The sequence below is a fragment of the Physcomitrium patens genome, chromosome 16, assembly GCF_059467195.1.
Source record: "Physcomitrium patens ecotype Gransden chromosome 16, ASM5946719v1, whole genome shotgun sequence".
In the NCBI taxonomy this organism is placed as follows: domain Eukaryota; kingdom Viridiplantae; phylum Streptophyta; class Bryopsida; order Funariales; family Funariaceae; genus Physcomitrium; species Physcomitrium patens.
This window is the reverse complement of record NC_143425.1, coordinates 3351460-3375682: the sequence shown is the minus strand read 5'-3', so window position 1 is coordinate 3375682 and position 24223 is coordinate 3351460. Positions and strand designations below refer to the sequence as shown.

The 24223-nt window shown below is 35.9% G+C and overlaps 1 protein-coding gene across 1 annotated transcript; it reads right to left on the bottom strand.

The window, feature by feature from the left end:
* Positions 1-1253: 1253 nt before the first annotated feature.
* LOC112293917 (phosphatidylinositol transfer protein CSR1) lies at positions 1254-4138 on the bottom strand. The gene is made up of 7 exons (XM_024543895.3): positions 3861-4138; positions 3212-3312; positions 2712-2864; positions 2335-2481; positions 1965-2117; positions 1696-1818; positions 1254-1576 (listed from the first exon to the last, which is right to left on the bottom strand). The coding sequence occupies exons 1-7, from the start codon at positions 4060-4062 to the stop codon at positions 1499-1501; spliced, it is 957 nt and encodes a 318-aa protein (XP_024399663.1). The 5' UTR covers positions 4063-4138; the 3' UTR covers positions 1254-1498.
* Positions 4139-24223: the final 20085 nt, after the last annotated feature.

Sequence of the window (24223 nt, the reverse complement as noted above, 5' to 3'; positions counted from 1 at the left end):
AAATCCATGTCAATAACAAAGAAGGCTAGTATCTTGCCCCTTATTAAGGTCTTATTAAGATCCAAAGAAAAATCTATAGGTACAGAGGCAAACCAATAGAACAAAAATAAACCAAGTATGTAATACCCAAATAGAATCCATTTTTACATAGATAGAATCCATTTTGACCAACCTCAATTTAGGTCCCAATTTTCCTGGTTTGTTCAACATAAATGTTAAGATTATATATAAAAAGGGATAACACAATTTCTAAAACACATAATTGTGTTGTAAATAATTGCTTTATTAAAGGACGTTAAAGTATAAGACCAAAGTAGAGGAAAATGTTTGGAGACTAAAGAAGCCAGTGAGAAAGTGCCAACATAGAATTCATTGTAGAATATTGCTTCTCATGAGATTCAAATAAAGATGAACCAAAATTTTAGAAGACATAATTTTTGAAGACATGAAGAATGGGCCCGAAAGTTATGAGTTCCACCTAAAGTTGTCCTCTTTGGTTATCTTCTTTCAATTTTAAGCGATTTTTTTTTTTTTTTTTTTTTTTTAATTTTTTATTGTGAACAAAGTGGAAGATAAGAAAAGTAATTATATATTTCTATTAAATGAATTCATCTTCATTTATTTTAATCGGACTAATAGAAACATCAACAACTCTTTGATTTATTATTTAACCATTCATCTGCATGTATTTTCTTGGAAAGTTTCTTCTATATGATTCTCCTATTCTAAGACCCACAATTGAAGATACAACCGTGCAACAATGAAATAGATCAGACAACATCCAGATCAAGTTCTCTAAATCGCACAATTTTTACCCATTTGACTGCATTAGACATTAGAAATGGAATGAAAAATACACCATTCAATGAAATACTTAATCCATTCCTCCCCTTATGGACTAAGAGGCAATGATGTTTTTTTTTTTTTTTTTTATTTTTATTTTTTATATTGAATTGAAAAAGACGAGAAGGTTAGAACTTGCACCTGAGAGTAAGGAAGTTTCCTTACTCATCAAGTGGGGGAAAATTTGATTTTGTTCCATTGAAGGAGAGAACTTCGATTTTTCCAAAAATTATTCAACATGGAACAGCATGATTCACAAGGTTCACTGTTGGTTACATTCACGCTCTATTGTCTTCACACACCAGCATCTACTTAGCCATTAAAGTGGAAGTGATCTCCAAACTTTTTCAATCCCAAGAGTCAAAGATAAGAGCAATTTTCACGACTGGTGCACGGAGGGTGCTGGCAGATTTGTTGGTCAAGAAACAGAGGCATTGGCGCTCGATATTGATGCAATAGTGCGCACGAAGAACAACAAGAATGGTTGATCATTCTGTTGCCACCGAGACATTCTTTAAACTTCTCATCACTAACTATTAGCAAAAACATTATTACATAGAAGATATACATAACTGATCAGAATCCGACCCGTAAAACCCAGATATCACCTCTTTCTGAGAAATGCCATCCTTCTAATCCTGCAATATTAATTCTGTTATTGCTTAAAACTCTCAGGAATCGTATCAAGAGTAAAGTAATCGTTTCGCACTTCATCTGCGGAGCAAAACCGAACCTGCAAGGTCCACAAGCAACAGCAAAAGTTTTCAGTTCATTGCTCAGTCTCACAGTGCAATTTGCGTTTGCGACACTTGGTGTTCAAAATTGGGGCTTGAGAGTAGGGAAGAAACGTACCAAGGCAGCATACTTGCCCACCAATGGCTTAATCATAGCCCACCCTGGTTGGAATATAAACGGCGCATCTACGAACAGCACTTGCCCAAGTCTCTTTGGATAGTATTTGAAGAATGCATCAATCTGTGCAGACGTCATACGAAAGGTAAGCTCCTTACCTCAGACAAAAAGAAGGTTGACATTACGTAACGTCGTGAATTAAACTGAGACGCATCGTACGGTAACGAAGTTCAAGCCAAATTGAAGTCCCCTCCTTGAGCTGTTCTTACCAGAAACTTAGTGAATTTCAAATCTCCATTCTTTTGTTTGAAGCCTCTCAGGTCAAAGATACCAAGGAATGTCTCACAACCAGGTGGCAGTTGCGAGAGAGCCTTTTCTATCAAATACACGCAATGTCTCTGGCTTTCCGGTAACTCTGCATCCTGTACACAAATACATACAATAATTATTGGACTGAATGAGCAAAGCAGGAATGTCCCCAATCCAGCTCATAAAATCACCACTGGCTCTGGCATCATTGCAAAGTGACAGGTTCAAAGGATCCTGTGAATTGAGATGTATGTAATCTCTCACAACAAAGAGTATTAATAGGTAATAACAAGATGGGGACTATCAAGGTATTTATGTTGAAAAGCGTACATTTGGGAAATGTTTAGCTGATGTGACAACGATCACTGGCTTCCCATCCTTGGAAAGAGAAGTATGCAGATAAGCTTCCCCTGAGGCCGCAGCCCTGCTTATAGAATCCTTTGTAATCTCATCTACACCAAACTCCTTTCGCCACACCTATTCATTGACACAATGCCCCAATATTCTCATTTCAGAATCAAATTGAATTGAAGGTAGTGATCACGGCCACTACCAGCTCAAGTTGTTGAACTCGAGACTTTCAAGGCTTGTAGAAAAATTACTACATATTCAAGTATTCGTACAAATTGGAAGTGAAGATTAGGGTAGGTCAATAAGGAACATGAGGTGGTGTTCATAGATCAGCATATTTTAGATTAGGCAGTTACCAAGGCTGTGGTGATTTTCTCCACAGCTGCGTCAACGTCAAACTTTCGATCACGAAGAAACCACAGAAGGAGATCTTCGTCGTCCCGGCCGTTCTTCCCAACTGGTAGGTCTGGACGCTCGGCCTCAAGACGAGACTTCACCTGGTCCACGAACTGAAGGAAAAAATAAAATAAAATAAAATAAAATAAATTGCAGTTGTAAAGCAATCATAAAAGACTGACCTAGCTCACAAACTTATCATCCAATGAACCCAACTCATTCAAACTTTCATAGTTGTGGGATAAAAATTATTGCTAATTGCAGCTCCGAAGCATGGATAAAACATAATATTCTTCATAGGCTAGATCGATGAAAATGTAGAGTTAATTATCAAGATACTAATATATGTGTTGTTGACAAAGTTGAGTTCCCGAATAACGAATACTTCAATCTTAGAGGCCATTGATAGTGCAGCGTACATCTTGTGGTGAGTTTAGTTCAAGTGCGATGGAAGAATTACCGTTTGATATCCTGCAGGGACCGGGACAGCCTCGAGACTTGGCTGAGAGGCTCGAACTCTCACGGAACAGTGACTACGATATCCGTTGCAACCCGGAAGGTCTGCAGATATGGACATAGGATGGATTACTAAACTCAGCAGGGCGAAGCAAAACCACATGCACGTGAACTAATCAAATTGCCCAAAGGACTGTAATCATCAGGATCAATGCAAGTCGCCGATGGGCTACCATGTAAAGATCCAGCAGATTCACGAATCATCTATTAAAACAGGGCATCGCGTTTGAGGATTCTGTCCTTACTACTTATTTTGATACTCTGATTCTTTACGACGACCTAATTCAGTCACCTTCTTGACCATATGCACAAGTACCCGTCTGGCGGTCGATAATCCGCTACAAACCTCGACCACTTCACTCTAAGATTCTCAAAAGTATAGTATACATTGCTTCATAAACAGAGTCTTGCGAATCAAAGTCCCTCCATCCTCAACGAAAGCCCGTGAATACTTTCAGGTATGCAAGAATTGAAGTTGGATCAACCCAGTGCAACCCGCATTGACAAAGGTCCCTCGGTATCTACATCCAGCTTCCGTAAAATCACCCTCAATCCACAAAGGCCAAAGGAAGCTTGGTATGCTTACCACTTACCCCTGCCGAATGCCAATTTTCCCGCACCTCGGACGCTCTCAAGCCTTGAAAACGAGGTTGAGACCGGCACAAGCACAGAAACCGGCTCTGCTCCGTTCCGGATCTGCGTCGCTCCTCGACACAGAGCGCGAGCAGTGGCGGGTACCACAGGATGCGCAGCGACAGCGACCGCCATCTTGTTGGACAATGCGAAAGTCCTCATTGACTCCCACAGATAAGCTTATGCACACGAGAAGGAAACCTCAATGCAGCGCTAGTGAGATGGACGTGGGAGTTCCACTATCCAACCTCGACGACGTTGCGGCATGGGAAGGATATCTGCCTGCGTGTTCCAGATAAGAGGAGAATCATTAGCACACAGGCCTCGACCTGTAATTTGAGGGTCGTAGATTGTGAGCTTGCGAATGAATCGACAGCTAGTGAAATCGTCTGGCAGCTCCATACGTCTATTTTGGCTTTTCTAAAGGCTCTGCTTGCAAATGCCGGATTCTCTTGTGGGAACGGGGGCTGTGCAATTCGGTGACGATGATAAACTGACTTGTTGAACGATTTCCATTATCTGAAATGCGCCGATCATCCCGCCTTGGTCTTCATTTGTTGACCAAGTTCACAGAGAAACTTTTAGGTTTACCCTCCGCTGAAGTCACTCAACTTTTTGCCATTCGACACATGTGTAATCCTTCGTCTCAACCTTGCAAGGACAATCAACTTTGTGTCTTCTGTATACTGTGGTTGTCAACGGCAAACAAATCCTTCGCAGATGTCATACTCTAACTCGGACACTCACCATCACTACCAGTGCGAAACTCTTAGTGATTTTGCCATTTCAATCGTGAACCGACGCTCGCAAGAATCATCAGCAGGCTTTTTCTTTCACCCCTTAAGCTGCTTTCATTAAGATAGTTGATAAACGACGTCGAACTGCACGTCGAAATCCTACGGCATAGTAACAAAAACCTTGGCTGCGATCAATGCAGTTCTGAGAATCCCCTCGTTATGTTACCCTCTGGTCGCTGCCTAAACAAACTTTTGTGGCTGGGTCAAAACGACTCAAATGTCACGAGGAAGAGTTGGCGTGAAGACATCAATGTTCTCAACTTGGAAGGTCAGACATGGTGGGCCGACCAGCAGTTGGCAATCTCGTTTTGACATTGTTTTTTTGGTCCTCGAGATCGACCAGCTCTTTTCAACACATTTTGTATCTCACATTTGCGAGGGGACTGCTTTCTTGAGCCTGATCTCCCCTTCATTTAAGCAAAGCCTATGTACCCGGAGCTCTCCGCATCATTCTGCACTCTCTATGATTGCTTTTTATCGTCCATCTAGGGTGTGGGGCTTGATTATTTCCGTCATTTTTGTGAAGAAGTTTGAATCTCCATCTTCGCATTCTTCGGTCTTGATCAGAGTGTTTCGAATTATTTCGTTTGTGAGCTGTTATCTTAGCAATTCTGCAAGCAAATCCTCGCGAACAAGGTTATGTTTTAGATCACATTTGAGGGCCGCTGCAAAGAGTCTGGACGTAAAAATCCTGATGCTTCTAAACAGAGTAGGAAAGTTAACCTGGACGAGGAATTAGTGGATCGGTTGTCATTCATAGCCACAGGTTGAACGATCATTTTGCTTTTGTTGCTGCTCTTTCTTTTACGAAGCTTGTGATGTACGTTGTGCATTCAGAATGAACCGTTTGTAGCAGACACCGACTAAATTAATGATGTCAGAACACAGTGAGTTCACGATGGCAGATGCGGCTCATCGAATTGCTAAGACGAGCGTTGGTAATCAAGCACGAGTGGGTGCAAGGTTGCCACCGGATTCGGCGTTCCCTTCTTTGCCTTACGCTTCCCCTCGCATTCAAAGCATGATTGAGCGCAGGCACGAGTTCGCTTGCCAGAGCGAGTTCGAGATTGAAGCATCTAAAGACCATTGGAGCGAGTTGGAATCGAATGTTACTGCAAATCACGATGCACACATGGATGCCAGAGTATCCAATACTGATGAGAAGCAACAGCCCGGAAGATTTGGCCGCTTTCGAAAGAAGCTTGGGAGATGGCTCCAGTGTTTGCAGCTAGGAAGAATATTCTCGTGCAACTTGCAGTGTGCAAGCTGTAGAGCTCTTGGAAGTCATCAGCATCAAGGGCGTCACCTGCAGTCTTTAGAATCTATAGAGCTGGAAGAAGCTTCGGCCTCCGAGATCGAAGAGACTAACCGAGAAATCCTTGACAGGATCAACGAGCAGTGGGGCGGCCATTTTTCGAAGAAATGGGGCGATAACCTAGTGCTGGGTCCCAAAATTGCAGAGGGAGGGCAGGCAGAGATCTTTGAAGTGGAAGGCGGCATAGACGTTCTTCGAATGGAATTTGTTGTGAAATTGTTCAAAATTGGCTATTCTCTGCGATCTTTACAAGCGCAATGGCCGTATGGAATACTTCAGAGCACGCCTGAGGGCCATCTGGGTCTCATCAACTCGCCCATCGTCTTCGCCGGAACGGTAATGGAGGACGACAGGTTTGCATTTGTGATGTACAAATGCTGGGGTGACCTGCGCAAGCTGATTGACATCAAAATGGAGCAACGCAACAACCAGGGGCCTCCTTTCCAAGACCACCAGGCCTTATCCATCATGTCTCAGATCGCGCCTGGGATGAAGCAGCTGCACAGGAAGAAGATCCTCCACAAAGGCCTCAAAGCATCCAACGTGCTCATCAAGTTGGATGCGAGGAAGCGGCATCTTCCCGATCCAAGTCATGCTTCGAAGTTTTCTTGTTTAGTAGCGGATTATGAATGCTCCGTTGGCGTCACGGGGACAGGCTTCTGGAGAGCGCCGGAGGTTTTGGTTGCTGTAAGAGATTGTAACCACGATCCAAGCGCTTTCACAGAGAAGGTAGACGTATAAAGCTTCGGTATGACGTCCTATGAAATTCTGACAGGATGCATACCCTTCGAAGACTTGGATGGCAGCAACTACGATGCCATTCTCAGTGGTCGGAGACCGCAGCTGCTGCATCCCATGAATTCACGACTCACGGAATTGCTGTGCAGATGCTGGCATTCTAATCCTTTCGAACGGCCTTCCTTCGAAGAAATAGGGGTTGTACTAGAAATGCTACAACGAAGCTCCGCTGTAATCGCAGAGACTTCTTTATCGGATTCTTGTTTTTTTAAAAAAGAATCGGGTTGATGTGTTTGAGGGACCAATCCATAGTCTTTCGAAGTCCTGTCGAAAGCAAGAACTATCATAGGTTTTAGCTTCGTTATTGCAAGCTGTAGGCATCCAGAATGAACCTGTCTGGGTTAGCAAGGCGCAAATGAGAGGAGCTTCCAGTATTGCCATATGCGATTTACTGTTATAAGTGGGTTGCTGGGTTGCAAATATCATCACATGGTAACGGATTAGAGGAGGGATCAAATTTCTGACCTGAGAAACGCTTCACGGCTTCTGTCAAACTATATGTTCATGGGCTCAAAGCATTGCCTCTAGTTCAACTGCGGAACCCATCCTTGTACTCATTGTTTACACTTGTGTGACAATGCCTAACCAAGCAAAGCATCAGTACCAAAGCCGAAAAAACAAAACCAGGAAACCCATAAAAGAAGTAGAAGACAAGGGCACCATGGCCACGGCCTTGCACGATGTACAGTCCTGAGTCGTGAAGCCAGTGTGCACGAGAATACCAGCTTCGCAGTTCCTGAGCAGTGGTCAAAGTAAAATGTTTGACTCTGCGATCATCAGTGCAAGCGGCGATTGACAAGGAGATTTACGTGACTCACTCGAGTGTAGACAGGTACTCCTGAAGTTATCCCGTGGTAGTGTACAACAGTCACACGTTACAATCCCGTGATGTGGTACCGTTTCTCGCGAGGTGTGCTTATCATCTTTGCTGCTTCCACCTGAGCTTCGATTAGAAATGCAACAGTCAAAACCTAGTGTATTACTGCAGGACAATTTTGTCTAAACGATCTCACTAGGCGGCGCAGCGGAGGGGGTAATCGGTTCGTGTGTGGGACAGGACCAATTGCAATTACAAGACAGAAGTCAAAATCTGGTGTAACTCCATCAATCATTTCCAGCTTTTTGAGATCTTTTGGGCTACCTCAGTGAAGAATTGCACTGGAAGCTGAACCCCATCAAAGAATTCAGCTCCATTTTTAATTTGCGAAAGAGGACGACTCGTACACCCAAAAGCGGAAATCGACAGTGATGCGGTTTATGGTACTAGAGACATGTCACGAATGATTGAAGACTTAGGACAAAGCTGCCGAGAATGCGATCGAGTGAAACAACAGTTCCGGTGATAATATTCGCGTGACAATTGGGCAAGGTTATCTCCATTTACTTTTGTGGCAAGTCTGTCAAAGACTGAATCGATTCTTCCTAAAAATTTGCTCACGGAACTCTCCGCCTGTTGCGAAAAGCTTTACGTAACGTCCGTGAAGTGGGACCGTCTTGTATATTTTATGCTCTTATCTTAACCAAATCCAGAGTTACACCCAGGTTTCTAGCTCATATGGGAAATCCCCAGATCAGTCAAAGGACCTGTCGAATCTCTGGGCTGTAATGAGAATTCGCAACAATTGGCAAGAATCTGTGCAAGGAGGCTTCAAAGTGCAAGAGATGATCTCGGTCCAATACCCACAAACATCTCAAAGATTAACATGCAAGCGAGGCGATCACCCTAAACTCCGAGTAATCGAAATGAACTCAATGGCAACTCCTACATACTACACAGTGTCCTGTTCGTGGCTTAGAAGAGCCGAGTCTAGCACAAGAGGGGATTTGTGGGAAACCTCATGTTGAAATGAAAATGTATTACTAAGAATAGTCTGCTCTGACGGCACTTTTCGCATTTGTGTTCTTCTGTTCAACTTGAACAAATCGGGCTTGTGTCTCCGCACTGAGACTGCTATGCTAAAACTTTCGAAGTAGTGAGGAGTCCATTTTAAGTACTATCAGAATCTCTCGCTTAGGGTCTTAGGGTATCAAACACGATAACGAAGTGATCTGTTCGTTCGTCAATGATCTCAGTGCATCCAGTCATTAGACTGAGTATATGTAGAGCTTCTGCATCGTGGAATAACATCTTTTTGATCCATTACGATTGATATGTATGTATTCGATACTTTATCTATGTCGTCCAACATGGTATCAGAGCGTCGTCAGATCTTGTTCTCTTTGTTTCTTTCTCTTGTGTGTCTACTAGTAGTGCAAACCATGCCAAAAGATAATGTGGTCCCTAATGAGATAAAACTCAAAGGATCTTCGAACATCCACTTATAGAAGTACATAATCACTAGAGTGGCAAAACAAGAGAGATTGTGGGATATCCTCTCCTCCCTCAACCGCATCATCTTCTACAGGCAAGGAGAAACGGTATTCCAAGGACCTTACAGATGAGGAATACAAAGATGACAAATCTGAACGTTTGATGTACATACTCAGAATGTCGATCAAGCTCAGCTTGCTGACCGTCCTCACTGACTTTCACGAACCAAAAAAACTGTGGGATTTTTTACTTGACTCCTTTGAAAGCGCAGATGACAGCAGAAAATTTGACTTGAAGAACAGACTTGGTCTCATCGTATTTTCGAAGCACAATGGAGTTGAAAGTTACTTTTCACAATTTCGACACATTCTCGCAGAGCTATCTGCCATAGGAGTCAAAGTAGATGACTCAGATCTCGTATAGATTGTCGTCAAAGCTCAACGTGACTCCTACGACAACTTCTTGAGTCACTACACAAGCGGCGGAGGGTACCCCACTCTGGACAAGCTTCAGTCTCGGTTCATAGGCGAAACACTGCCAGCAAAGCTCTCTACTTCCGCCTGAATCACAAAAGCAGTCAACCTCAGTGTCACTATGGCACATTCGGCTCTCACCACTGCTATTCTAGCATGCAGAGACAATCGTACACAACCTAGTATACATATTGTGGGAGACATGGTCATCCGGAACATATGTTCGCTGAAAGACTCAACAACATAAGAAAACTTGAAGCAGATAGAATGTCAAAGCTAGGATTACGCTTTCAATCCGCGAACATAGTCCATGAAGAGACCTTGGCCAAAACCCAATGACAACATTAACACCATTTCTTTCAAAGAAACTAGCAATGACTAGCTATTTGAAGCAACGATTTCTTCGCTAATTACTCACGACCACAATGCAAGTTGGTATCATGACTTCGGGGCAACAACACATGTCTTCGGAGGGCGACTCAACTTTGATAGCCTAAAAGGGTTTAGTGGCGATGTGAAAATAGCAGGAGGTCACAGCCACCAGATAACCGGTCGTGGCACTGTACATCTGAAGTTCCCATCAAGAGGAATAAAAGAGGTCTCTGATGTTCTGTACGTTCATGGCTTTCGAAAGAATATCTTGTCTATTGGTTCCTTCACCGATAGAGACCTCATAGCATGTTTTAACAACAAAAAATGCATATTGTACAACGGATCTCACGGTCCCATAGTGTCCGAAGGTATTCAAAACAGACGGAACGGACTCTATCAACTCAACACAAGCAACTCGGAGATCTCAGCCAATCTAGCTCAAATGGATCTACACACAGGTAGGCTATGGCATTATAGGCTATGGCACATTAGCTACCCGAGATGATCTATTAGATTAGATGGAAACGTGGTTCATGGAATTCAATACATTTCTGTACACAAAGAAATATGTGAACAAGAAACATCAAGAACCATTTCTTAGAATTAATATTACAAAGACAGCTGTAATTTCGGAATTGCTACACATAGACTTGTCTGGTCCCTTCTTGGTCACATCCCTAGGTGGTTTCAATTATATGCTAGTCATAGTTGATGACAATAGTTGATACATATGGATGCACTTTCTTCAGTATAAATGACAAGAGACTCATTTATTCAAGATCTTTAAAACTTTAACAAAAATTCAACACCAAAGATTGATTTTGTTTGTAAAAAGTGATAGGGGTGGTGAATTTCTCTTGTAAGAATTCACAACCATGTATGAGCAATCAAGCATCAGTAGACAAATAACTAATGCAAGAATACTAGAACAAAAAGAGTCATTGAAAAGATAAAGTACAAACTTCTTATTATGGTGCATAGTATGACCACTTAAGCCAACACATCTAATTTTCTCTAGAGAGAAGCTATCAACACCACAATACTTATTCTCAATCACCATCCATCAATGCTTTTTCTAAGGTAATACCATATTAACGCTTCTATTATAAAAAAAATGTGATATTTTTTTTATGCAGATTTTTGGATCTAATGTATATGTTTAGATAGAAAAAGAACACCACAACAAACTATAGTCACACTTTAAAAAAAACCTCTTTGTTGGCTATAACCAATATATTAAGGGCTATTGCATTTGGATGCCATTAAAAAAATAAGTTGATTATCTTGAAGAATGTTGTTTGATAAATTTAGTATTTTAAATCAAATCCAATCATCTCACCTCAAAAAAATTGAAGTTCCAGTTACTTCATAATCTTTGAAAATCTTGGCCCTTGATTCAAGTCATTAGTCAATGTTTACAAAAAATACCAAATATTGAGTAAACACTAAATCTTGAGCAAATGTTGCTACCACCAATAAAAAATGCAATCAATCACAACCCCGTTTATTTTGCCAAAAGTCCTTACTAATAGGACCACCATCAACTGATTATATTGCACGATTCACCTATATAGTGCCACTTGGCAAAATTGCCAAATTGAATTTGACAACTGTTATTCTCCCTTCATGATAACGTCACTTTTGTTATAGAATCAAAAAATTACTACCTTAACATTTCAATTGATTTCATTGAACTCTCATATCCAACCAATATTGACTATTTTTTTTGGAATAATCTCTAAACCATCAAAACCAATTACCTTCATAAGGACAAATCTTCTTCTTGGATGGTAAGAAGCAATGGACTAAGAAAAAACTACCATATTGAAAAAAAAAACTTAAAAATTTTGTAATTTATCTCTAGAAGCTTCTACCATCTATGCAAAATAAATATACCAAACAAAAATAGGAGTCGATGGAAAGCCTAGGAAATTAAAAGCCATACTAGTTGTATAGAATTTTTAATATAAAAAAGATATCAATTTTGACAAAGTTTTTGCCCTTGTTGCCAAGTAGAAAGCCTTTCATTCTATTGTTACATTTGTTTTAAGTTATCAATGGTCGATCTTCTATTTAGATATTAAGACTGCATTCTTACATGATGACCTTAAGGAGTTTATTTATATAGAAGTCTCAAAGGGCTTCTAAGACTCTATTACACAAATAAAAATTTGTTGATTAAAGAAATCTCTCTATGGTCTCATATAAGCTTCTTAAGTGTAACTTGTATTTTGGATATTTATATTTACTTACATAAGAAGTATTAGATAGAAGATAAATATAGATAGATTTGATATTATCTTATGAAAAAGCTTCTTAGAAGCTTTATAGACATGTATTTGACTTCATAAGTATTTGTAGTTGATTGGTAGGTTAAAAACTTAGCTTATAAATTATCCACATATTGCACATATTAATAGTTTGTAGAAGAAGTTAACTACGTGGCATACATATAAGAAACTTATCTTGTAAATTAGACATATGTCTCACAAGTTAGATATATATTGGAGATCCTATAGAATGCTGCTATGTAACTCTTAATTAGATAGTATATATAGAGGCAAGATTAAAACCTTCTTCTCTCTTGGCAATGCCTTTCCAATTCATAATCTTATTTCAAGACTTTTTAATCTTCTTGTCTTTGATTATAGCCATTCTAGTTTAATATTATACCATCTTTGAGTGATTTTTTAGTTTTTATGAGTGACACAAGAATATGTTGAACTTTTAGTTCTTTGATATTCATGTCCTTGATAATTTGACATATAATAACTCACTATTTTTGTTTTTTTAAGAAGTGAATGAATTACCTTATTTCTATTTTTGTGTTTTAAATGTTGCAAATTATCTACCTTGAAATTAAAATTTTAATTTTCTAATATATATATATATATATATATATATATTTCTCAAAAAGAGTAGACTATTATTTTTTATAAAAATTTTCATTTGATATTAGAAGTTGTGGATTATCCTCCTCTAATTAGAATTGTAGATTTGTTTGAATTGTATATAAAAGGAAAAATTATGGATGCTACTCTTAACAGAAGTGAAAATAGATTTTTAATTATTATATATATTCACAAGCTTATCAACATCTTTAGGATGAAAATTTCATGTATTTTAATATTAACTTTGGAGATAGTATTTTGATGCCTATAGAAGAGGCTAGTAATAATATTCAAAATCTATGCCAAAAAGTTGTGCAATTGGAAGAAGCAAGTTGATTAAATTCACAACTAAATCCAAGAAGACTTGCTACTATAAGTATAAAAGAGGCAAAGATAAGTATGCCAAAGAAGTTTGATGGAATAAGATCAAAGTTTTGAAGATTCTTATAATAAGTAAAGTCTATCCAAAGTTGCATCTTTTTCAATATCTTGATGGATTTATTCATGTTGGATTCATATGTGTACTTCTTTCTAAGAGTGCTCTCTCTTAATTTTTATCTTTGATATAAAAAGATTTATGTCTTTTTCTATGATCTAAATTCTTTTTTAAAAGTATTTATAGCCTTATTTAGAAAAAGTAACCTAAAAAAATAGTAAAGACCAAATTTTTATTTTTACAATAAAAATCACATTTAGCCACCATATATATTATTGAATTTCAAAACCTTGCTTGCAATGTAGATTGAAATGACAAGGCTCTTATTAATCAATTTTTGTATGAAGTACTGAGCAAAAAAATACTTAATGCCATTAAGAAGGTTTATGCTTATATTATAGAAGACCTAAGTATACTTCTCAATATTTTCTAAAGAAACAACAAAATCAAAAAATGATGAGTATTATTGCTTAGAAAGATAATGTATCAAAAAACCAATTTTTTCTACTATAATAAAGATTATGTAGTTAAAATCTTATACAATATCTAATAAAGGTCCTATCTTATTAAAGATATGAATTTCAAAAAATGAAAAGATCAATATACTCATGTGTTATTAAAAAAGACTAAAAAAATCACTCAAAGATGGTATAATATTAAACTAGAATATCTATTGCCAAAGATAAGAAGACTAAAAAGTCTTGAAATAAGACTAAAAATTAGAAAGGCATTGACAAGAGTGAAGAAGGCTTCACTCTTACTTCTATATATACTATCTAACTAACAGCTATGTAGCGACATCCTATAGGATTTTCAATATATGTCTAACTTACAAGACACATGTCTTAATTTATAAGACAAGTTCTTTACATGCATGCAATGTTGTTCACTTGTTTTATAAGCTATCTAGATATGCAATATATGATTAGTTTGTTGGCCAAGTTTCTAATCTACTAATTAACTATAAATATGTATAAAATCAAATACATGTCTATGAAGCTTCTAAGAAGCTATACCATAAGATAATATCAAATCTATTTATATTTATCTTCTATTTAGGACTACTTATCTAAATAAATATATATGTCTATGACATTTTTTTTAGAAAAAAATTCCACAAGAAATAGTCATTATATATTTAAGAAGTCTAACATGCGACAAATTATGTTTGTCACATACTTTAATCTTTGTTCTCTTAAAAGATAATTAATAGGTTTTTTTAGCGATTGATAGTATTTTATATTAGGATAAGAAGACCACTCTATTACTTGATCATTATTGAGGCTATGGTAACTCTCTTCAAATAAAATATTTGAAACACCATCAAAATTCATTCATATTTCTAATAAAATCATCCAATATTGGGAGATTCTTTTAAAGTTATGATATCAAATGCATTGTATTTTACCATTGTATTTATTTTATAGCAAAGATTTTCTATTCTTTATCTTAATTTTGATGGATGTTGTTGACAAAAAGTATCAACCTTCTTTGCTATATTTGTAAGATTCTTAAAAGACTCTCATATACATTGACTAATATCATATCTTTGCTAATGAATAAGATATTTCAACATATTTTGGCATTATCATGAGTCTATAACTTCTTCAACCTCATATTCTTGATTATTGTCCACTTCTATAAAAAGAAGTGGTATTTGACTTTTATTTGAGATATTCATTTTTTTATGTGGTTAAAAAAAAATATGTGGAATAAACAATGAATCTTTGTAAAATTTATTAAATATAATTAATAAACAACATGATTTATTTTTTATATATAAAAAATAATTTAAGCCTATGTCAAGGATAAGAACATGATAAAGACAAATAAACAAGTGAGACTTTTCTCAAAGAAAGATGATAAAATAAAAATAACTTGATATGTATATTAAGAAAGAAACTGAAATGGCTATTGCCAAAACCCAAGAAAACTAGAGACCCTTGAAATTAGACTAGAAGCAAGAAAGAAATTGACAAAAGTGAATAAGGCTTCACTCTTGTCTCTATATATACTATCTTACTAGAGGCTACATGGCGACATTCTATAGGACCTCCAATATGACTTTGTAGGACACATGCCTTGACTTACAAGGTAAGTTTTTCTACATGTGGGCCATATAGTTAGCTTAGTCTTCAAGCTAACAACATGTGTGGTACATGGCAAATTTATTGATCACGTTTCTAATCCAAAAAGTCAATTAAAGATACCTATAAAGTCAAAGCATTGTCTAAATAGTATACCAAATACTGTAGAATTAATTTACTTTTATCTACTTTTACTTACTTCTACATATTTATATATGTAATTATTGGCTTACATGCGTATGTCTATGACATTATCCCCTCTTTTAGGGACGAGTTCCATGAGAAGCGGTCATCATATGTTGAAGAAATCTATGATGCAACAAATTGTATTTGCTACATACTCTGATCTTTGTTCTCTTTGAAGATGATTGATAGGGCCTCTCAACCATCGATAGTGTCCAATACCTAGGCTGAAAGACCACCCAGTTATTTGATCATTGTTGAGGCCTTCATAACTTCCTTCAAATAAATATTTGAAACACCATCAAGAATTGTTCCTACTTCTAGTAAAATCACCAAACACTGCGAATCCCTTCTAAGGTCGTGATACCAAATACGTTGTATCTCGCCATCTATTTGAAGAAGAATATGTTATTCTTCAAGATCTTCATCTTGATTGCATCGTCTTGAAGGTTGTAACAATTATAATGTCTTGTCTGACAGGTCAGCAAATGAAGGTTCTTGAGTCAAATCCTTTGGTTGTTGATTCTCCATCTCCTTTGCGTCACAACTACAAAGAAGCTACAAATAAAGATTAAAAATAGAATGTTATCTTGTCAAGATCTTGTTTCTTTTATAAAGAAGGTTTTCATCTTGATTTTGATGGATTTCGTCAATAAAAAGCCTCCACCACCTTTGTTACATTTGTAAGATTCTTTACTAGCTCCTATGTGTATTTACTAATATCATATCCATGCCAATGGACAAGATATTCCAATTTATTTTGGCACCGCCTTGAATCTAAGACTTCTTCCACTTCAAATTCTTCATTATTGTCCACTTCTATAGGAGGACGTGGAACTTGTCTTCTTCTTGGTATGTCCACTGTCTTGTATGGTTCAAGAAGAGACATGTGGAATACTGGATAGATTTTCTTTGACTTTGATAGGTGTAAACAATATACAATTGGATTGATTTGTGTAGAAGTAGAAAATGGTCCAAGCCTTTAATAGTCCAATTTGTCTAAAGGACGAATAGTCTTGATATTGCGACGAAATAACCATACCTTATTATCTATTTGGAATGGTGATTGTTCCTTTCGATAGACATCTGCATTGACCTTTTGTTGTTCTTGAGCTTCTTTTAACTGTGCCTTCATCGTTGCATGTAGCTTTGACAAATGAATTGCCAAATCTTTTGCATGAGGATTATCAACTTTTGAAAAGATAAAAGTATCAAGTCGTGGATGATAACCATAATTGGCAAAGAAATGTATTTATTTTGTAGAAGAATGTATTGTGTTATTATAAGTAAACTGTGTCATTGGTAAAAGTGTTGTCGAATCATCTTGTTGGTAGTTAATGGTACATCTTAAATACTGCTCTGAAACTTGATTAATACACTCCATTTGTTCATCAATTTGAGGATGGAATGCCAAAGATAGTTTTATATATTTTTTTAAAATCTTAAAAAGAGTCCGCCAAAATCTTGATACAAATGGAGTTTCTCTATTTGATATAATATTCTTGGGTAATCCATAATAGCAATAGATAATATGAAGAAAGAACTTAGCTATTTCTTCACATGTGATAGATTTTGTACATGGTACAAAATATGCCATCTTGGTAAAACGATCTACTATCACAAATATAGAGTCATAAGAACTTGAAATTGGAAGATCCATGATGAAATCTATAGAAATAGAAGACCATGGTTGTTCTGGAATGGATAATGGCTGAAGAAGTTCGTAAGGTCGATGACGAGGAGTTTTTGATCTCGAGCAAACATCACAAGTTTGTACAAAATCTTTGACTGCTTTCCATATTTGTCGCCACCAAAATCCTTGGATATTAATTCCAAAGTTTTATTGTATCCAAAATATGCTGCTGTTGAAAAGTCATGACGAGCTTGAAGAACACATAATCGAACTTCACCTTCTGGAACATATAGGCGTTCCTCAAAATATAGTTGATTCTTCTTGAATTCAAACTTAGCAGTATCATGAGACTTTGAAGGATTTCCCTTAATATCACGAATAAGAGGATCAGAAGACATACTTGAGTGAATTTGCTTAATAAAAGTTGAATCAACAGTTAGTGTTGATTTCATTGCTCGAAGATGAAGATACTCTAGCTTCAAGAGAATTATTTGTTGTTGATCAAAAGCAACATCTTCTTCTTTTGGTACAAGGTAAGATCGTCTAGAGAGTGCATATGTCAAACCTTGTTATTTTTCTGTTCAATAAGTGATCTTGAATTCGAATCTTGACAAAGACATACTCCAACGGGCTTGGTGATAATTCAAAACACATGCTGACATAAAATATTCAAGGTTCATGTGATCCATATATACTTTGATTAGGCTAGAAGCACCTTCTAGATAATGGCACCATTCTTGAAACGAATCCATGATTGCAAGAAGTTCTTTGTCGTGGATCTCGTAGTTGATCTCGGTTGTTGAAAATTTTCTGGAATGAAAAGCTATTGGATGAAGTTTATTATCTATTCCCATTTGTGACAATACGGTACTCAAAGCAAAGTTTGATGCATCTATTTTCATAAAAAATGGCTTAGAAAAATCGATGCAATACAAGATTGGTGCATAAACAAAGACTGTCTTCAAAGCTTCAAATGCTACTTCTGCTTCTTGATTCTATTGAAGTTTGTCTTTGCAAGTCAAACGTGTAATTGGAGCTGCAAGTGGAGTGAAGTCTTTGATGAAGATCTGATAGTAGTTGGCAAATCTCAAAAAGCATTAGACATCTCTTACCGTTTCTGGGATCTTCCAATCCATAATAGTTTGAACTTTCTTGGGATCTATCATAAGTCTATTATTTGAAATGATGTATGCTAAGAAGTCAACTTGAGTAGTCTGAAATACACACTTTTCTATCTTGGCATAGAGTCATGCATCTCTTAGTTTTTGTAATACTTGGCGAATATGAAGTTCATATTCTTTTGAGTTCTTAGAATAGATTAAGATGTCGTCTAGGTAATAGACAATAAAATCATCTAAAAACTCCCGAAAGACATCATTCATTAGATGTTGGAATGCTGTTGGTACATTTGTAAGTCCAAAAGGCATGACGTTGTATTCAAAATGTCCATACCTTGTTCGAAATGCAGTCTTCCATTCATCTCCTTCTTTCATGCGTACTAGATTGTATACTCCTTGTAGATCTATTTTTGTATAGATCTTAGCTTGATTCAACTGATCAAGAAGTCCAGATATCAAAGGTAGTGGGTACTTATTTTTAATAGTGATTTTATTGAGTCCTCGATAATCAACACACATGTGCAATGATCCATCTGTTTTCTTCACAAATAAAATTGAAGCTCCTGTTGGACATTTGGAATGGCTTATGAAGTTCTTGGCCAAATTCTCTTCAATATACTCCTTGACTTCAGCCAACTCATTTTGAGATAAATTATAGATTGGTCCAAATGGCAATTGTGTTCTTTCTTGAAGGTCAATTGAGCAGTCATAGGGACGATGTTCTGGAAGAGAATCCACATTTTTTTTCTCAAATACATCTTCAAAATCTTGATATTAGCTTAGAATGCCACTTGAAGTCTTTCCACTAGTAGAAACAAGTATGGCATAAATGATACAAGGTGATCCTTCTATTGTAGCATGCAAGAAAGTACTTGCATCTACAAATATAGATTTAATTATACTAGACTTATGACTTTCTATTTGATTAACTATACTCTTAGTTATACTTTCAGAAAAGTCAAGACTACAAGAAGTCTGATCTATTTTAGGATTATATTTTTCTAGCCATGATAAATCTAAAATGATTGGATTAAAAGGAGATCTAATGATATTAAATATTACAAAGCTACTATGATCATTAGTTGCTATTTCTATAGGAAGGATTTCATAAGTAATATCTCTTGAAGACAACGGTCAATCATCTATGACTATTACATGAACATGTTTAGTTTTTTTTATTAAAAATATGCTATGTCTTTTAGTAAATTTTTCATCCAAGAAACATGCTGAGGCTCCTAAATCTAGCAAGGCAAAGGCTTTGAGATGTTTAGGTCTTAGAATAACATTTATTGTAAAACATGGAGAAGGTTCTGAGGAGAGGATAGGACCTTAACTAGGCATTGTGTAAGGTTCCAACTGCATAGTCTCTATTATAGCTGGACAAATTTGTTTTCCAACATGCTATCTCCTTTGATCGTCGTATTCCTCATTTTATGGTTGTGTCGCTTCTTTGGGTAATGTTGAGTAGTGTGTTTAGATTCTCCACAATATAAGTACAATCTTTCCTGATAATGACGAGGCTTTTCTTGTTAAATATGAGATTTGAAATGTACTACATCAATTTACATATTCTCTACTTCCAAATATATGTGTTCAAGAGATGTTGGTGTTGCTATTGAATTATAGTAATGTTGAGGTTCACTTGTAGGGTTCTCAAATCGAAATTCAAAAAGGTGATTGTCATACTTCACAGCAAAGTCAATTGCTTGACTCAATGTTTGAGGATCAAGTAAGTTGAGCATTAATTTTTTTACCTCATATTGTAATCTATAGAAAAATTGGTTAATATATGCAGTATCATCCCACTTGATACCACTTACAAGTTGTCAAAATTTTAAAGCATACAACGTTACTCATCGATTGCGTTGTCGTAAAATATAGATCTTATTGATTGCAACATGAATTGCATCATGTTCTCCATACATGGATCAAAACTTTGACAAAATAGCCTCCAAATTATCCAATATTGGATCTCATCATTTAAGAAAAGATAAAAATCATGATAATACTGAATCTAAAAGAAGTGTACCAATGAATCTAACTTGCGATCTTAGAGTTGAATAGCTTTGGGATTGAAGTTCAAAGACAAGTTGTACTTGATTGATAAATCTTGTAAACTTTGATCTAGTTCCATCAAACTTCTCAAATAGGACAATTCTTCGTTCTCTAATATTGGAAGGATGTTCTATTATAGGAGAAGGGATATGATTTGGTGCAGATGTTGAAGCAGCTCCAATCATTTCTATATCTTCACTTCCTGCCAATCTTGTTGCTCCTTGTGGTGGTAAATTGAGTTGATGCATTCCAAGCATTAATTCCATCAATTACTCTTGCATTTGTGCCATTGCATTCTTTATTTCAGCAAGTTCTGCCATGATAACACTTAAAAAAGAAAAGATATCTAATATCGCTCAAGATAAATAGAAGAAAGGATTTGAGAACAAAGAAAATACTAAGGACAATATCAGTTTAGAAGAAGGTAATCCGCAACTTCTAATATACTTATGTCTTATAAAAAAAAAGGGGAAATCCACTCTTAATCAAGATTAGACAAAGCTCTGATATTGAAAGTGTACTCTTGTCAATCTGTCAAGAACAAGAACATGATAAAGACAAATAAACAAGTGAGACTTTTTTCAAAGAAAGATGACAAAATAGAAATAACTTGATATGTATATTAAGAAAGAAACTGAAATGGCTATTGCCAAAACCCAAGAAAAGTAGAGACCCTTGAAACTAGACTAGAAGCAAGAAAGAAATTGACAAGAGTGAAGAAGACTTCACTTTTGTCTTTATATATACTATCTTACTAGGGACTATGTGGCGACATTCTATAGGATCTCTAATATGTGTTGACTTTGTAGGATACATGCCTTGACTTACAAAGCAAGTTTTTCTATGTGTAGGCCACATAATTAGCTTGGTCTTCAAGCTAACAACATGTGTGGTACATGGCCAACTTGTTTACCATGTTTCTAATCCAAAAAGTCAATTAAAGACACCTATAAGTCAAAGCAACATCTAAATAATATACCAAATACTATAGAATTAACTTACTTTTACCTACTTTTACTTATTTTTATATATTTATATATGTAATTACTGGCTTATATGCATATGTCTGTGACAGCCTATAGTAATCAAAGTTTTAATGAAAGTAACTAATCTTGATATTATAGCAAAGTAATCATATTTTATTGTAAATATAAAATTGAAGTTACTCTTTATGATAGGCATCCATGTTGATCTTTTGTCATTTTTGAACTTCTTTTAATTGTACCTTCATTGTTGTATGTATCTTAAATTAATAATTATTTAAATCTATTGTCATAAGATAATCAACTTTTGAGAAATTCAAAGCATTAAGACATGGATGATAATCATAATTAATAAAAAAAGGTATTTATTATATAGAAGAATATATTGTATTATTACAAGAAAATATTATCAATGATAAAAAAAATTGACCAATCATCTTATTGGTAGTTGATGATATACTTCAAATACTACTCTAAAACTTAATTCATCTACTTTATTTGTCTGTTGGTTTGAGAATAAAAAAAAGCTTTATATCTAATTTTAGATTTTTTTTTTTTTTTTTTTTTTTTTTTTCTAAAATCTTGATATAAATTTAATTCTTCTATTTGATATAATATCCTTGAATATTCTATGATAGCAATAAATATTGCCAATGAAAAGTTTAGTTGTTTTTTCATATATGATAGATTTTGTAAATGGTATAAAATATGCCATTTTGATAAAATAATCTACTTTCACAAATATAAAATTATAAAAACCTCAAATTGAAATATCCATGATAAAATTTATAAAATAAAAGACCATAGTTATTTTTAAATAGATAATAGCTGAAGAATTCTATAATGTTAATGATAATTTTTTTTTTAATCTTAAATAAATATCACATGATTGTATAAAGTCTTTAATTACCTTCTATATTTGATGCCACTAAAAATCTTTAGATATTAATTCTAAAGTCTTGTTGTATTTAAAATGTCTAACTGTTAAAAATTTATGATGAGCTTGAAGAACACATTATTATGCTTTATTTTTTAAAGTATATAATTATCCTTCAAAATATTAGATTATTTTTAAATTCAAAATTAAAAGTATCATAAAAATTAAAAGAATTATTCTAATATCCTAAATAAGATAATTTGAGGACATACGGTCACGGACATAATCATGTAAGCTAGTAATTACATATACAAATAGGTAAAAGCAAGTAAAAATAGGTAAAAGTAAGTTAATTCTATAGTATTTAATATGGAAGCTTCCTAGAAGCTTCATAGACGCTACTTTGACTTCATAGGTGTCTTTAATTGACTTTTTGGATTAGAAACATGGTCAATAAGTTGGCCATGTGCCACACATGTTGTTAGCTTGAAGATCAAGCTAACTATGTGGCCCACATGTAGAAAAACTTACCTTGTAAGTCAAGGCATGTGTTCTACAAAGTCAACACATATTGGAGGTCCTATAGAACGTCGCCATGTAGCCCCTAGTTAGATAGTATATATAGAGACAAGAGTGAAGGCTTCTTCACTCTTGTCAACTCCTTTCTTGCTTCCAGCCTAGTTTCAAGGGTCTCTAGTTTTCTTGTCTTTTGGCAATAGCCATTCCAGTTTCTCTTTCAATATACGTACTTGTTTATTTATATTTTGTTACATTTCTTTGAGTGAAGGCTCACTTGTCTGAATTATTTTTTCATCGAGTTCTTGTCCTTGACAGATTGACAAGAGTACACCTACAATATCAGAGCTTTGTCTAATCTTGATTAAGAGTGGATTACCCCTTTTTCTTGATAAGATATAAGCATATTAGAAGTTGCAGATTACCTTCTTCTAAACTGATATTGTCCTTAGTATTTTCTTTATTTTCAAGTCCTCTCTTCTATTTGTCTTGAGCGATATTAGACATCTTCTCTCTTCTAAGTGTTATCATGGCAAAACTTGTTGAAATGAAGAATGCAATGGCACAAATACAAGAGAAATTGAGGGAGTTAATGCTTGCAATGCATCAACTCAATTTACCACCACAAAAAGCAACAAGATTGACAGGAAGTGAAGATATAGAAATGGTTGGAGCTGCTTCAACATCTGCATCAAACCATGTCCTTTCTCCTATGGTGAAACGCCCTTCAAATGTTAGAGAACCAAGAATTGTCCTACCTGAGAAGTTTGATGACACCAGATCCAAGTTTCGAGGATTTATCAATCAAGTGTAACTTGTGATTGAACTTCAACCCCAAAGCTATTCAACTCCAGAATCGCAAGTTAGATTCATTGGTACGCTTCTTTCAGGTTCAGCACTATCATAGTTTTCATCTTTTCTTGAACGAAGAGATCCAATATTAGATAATCTAGAGGCTTTTTTGGTGAAGTTTCTATCCATATATGGAGAACATGATGCAATTTGTGTTACAACCAATAAGATCCATATTTTACGACAAGGCAATCGATCAGTAACGTTATATGCTTTCATGTTGTAATACGATTATACTGTGAAAATATAAAGAAAGAGGACTTTTATTAATGTTCAGTTACCTCAAATATTGAGAGCAACAACCAATTCCAGTGCAAATACTGAGAGGTTAGGTTCAGTCACCCCGTTACAATCAGCCGGGGCATACTGAAATGCTCCATTCGATTCCAATAACGGGAGTCAGCAGGAAGGAAAAGGACCAATTCACACGATGGATGAGCCTGGTTCGAAGAGCCAATTGGATCCAATTTCAAGAATCCAATCCGGGTCCTCTTATCCAATATGAGACCTGAATTGGTCGGGCAACCCAATGCAGTCTAATTACGGGAAAATCCAGGTTTTACTACGGGCCTCAGCCAATCTAATGCGAAGGACCAATTTGATCCAATTACGGGAACATCCGGGTC

Coding starts and splice junctions, on each gene's coding strand:
- LOC112293917 (XM_024543895.3), bottom strand. CDS start 4,062: ATGAGGACTTTCGCATTGTCCAACAAGATGGCGGTCGCTGTCGCTGCG. Junction 3,313..3,860: donor AAAATTGGCATTCGGCAGGG/GTAAGTGGTAAG, acceptor CCATATCTGCAG/ACCTTCCGGGTTGCAACGGA. Junction 2,865..3,211: donor TCCCTGCAGGATATCAAACG/GTAATTCTTCCA, acceptor TTTTTCCTTCAG/TTCGTGGACCAGGTGAAGTC.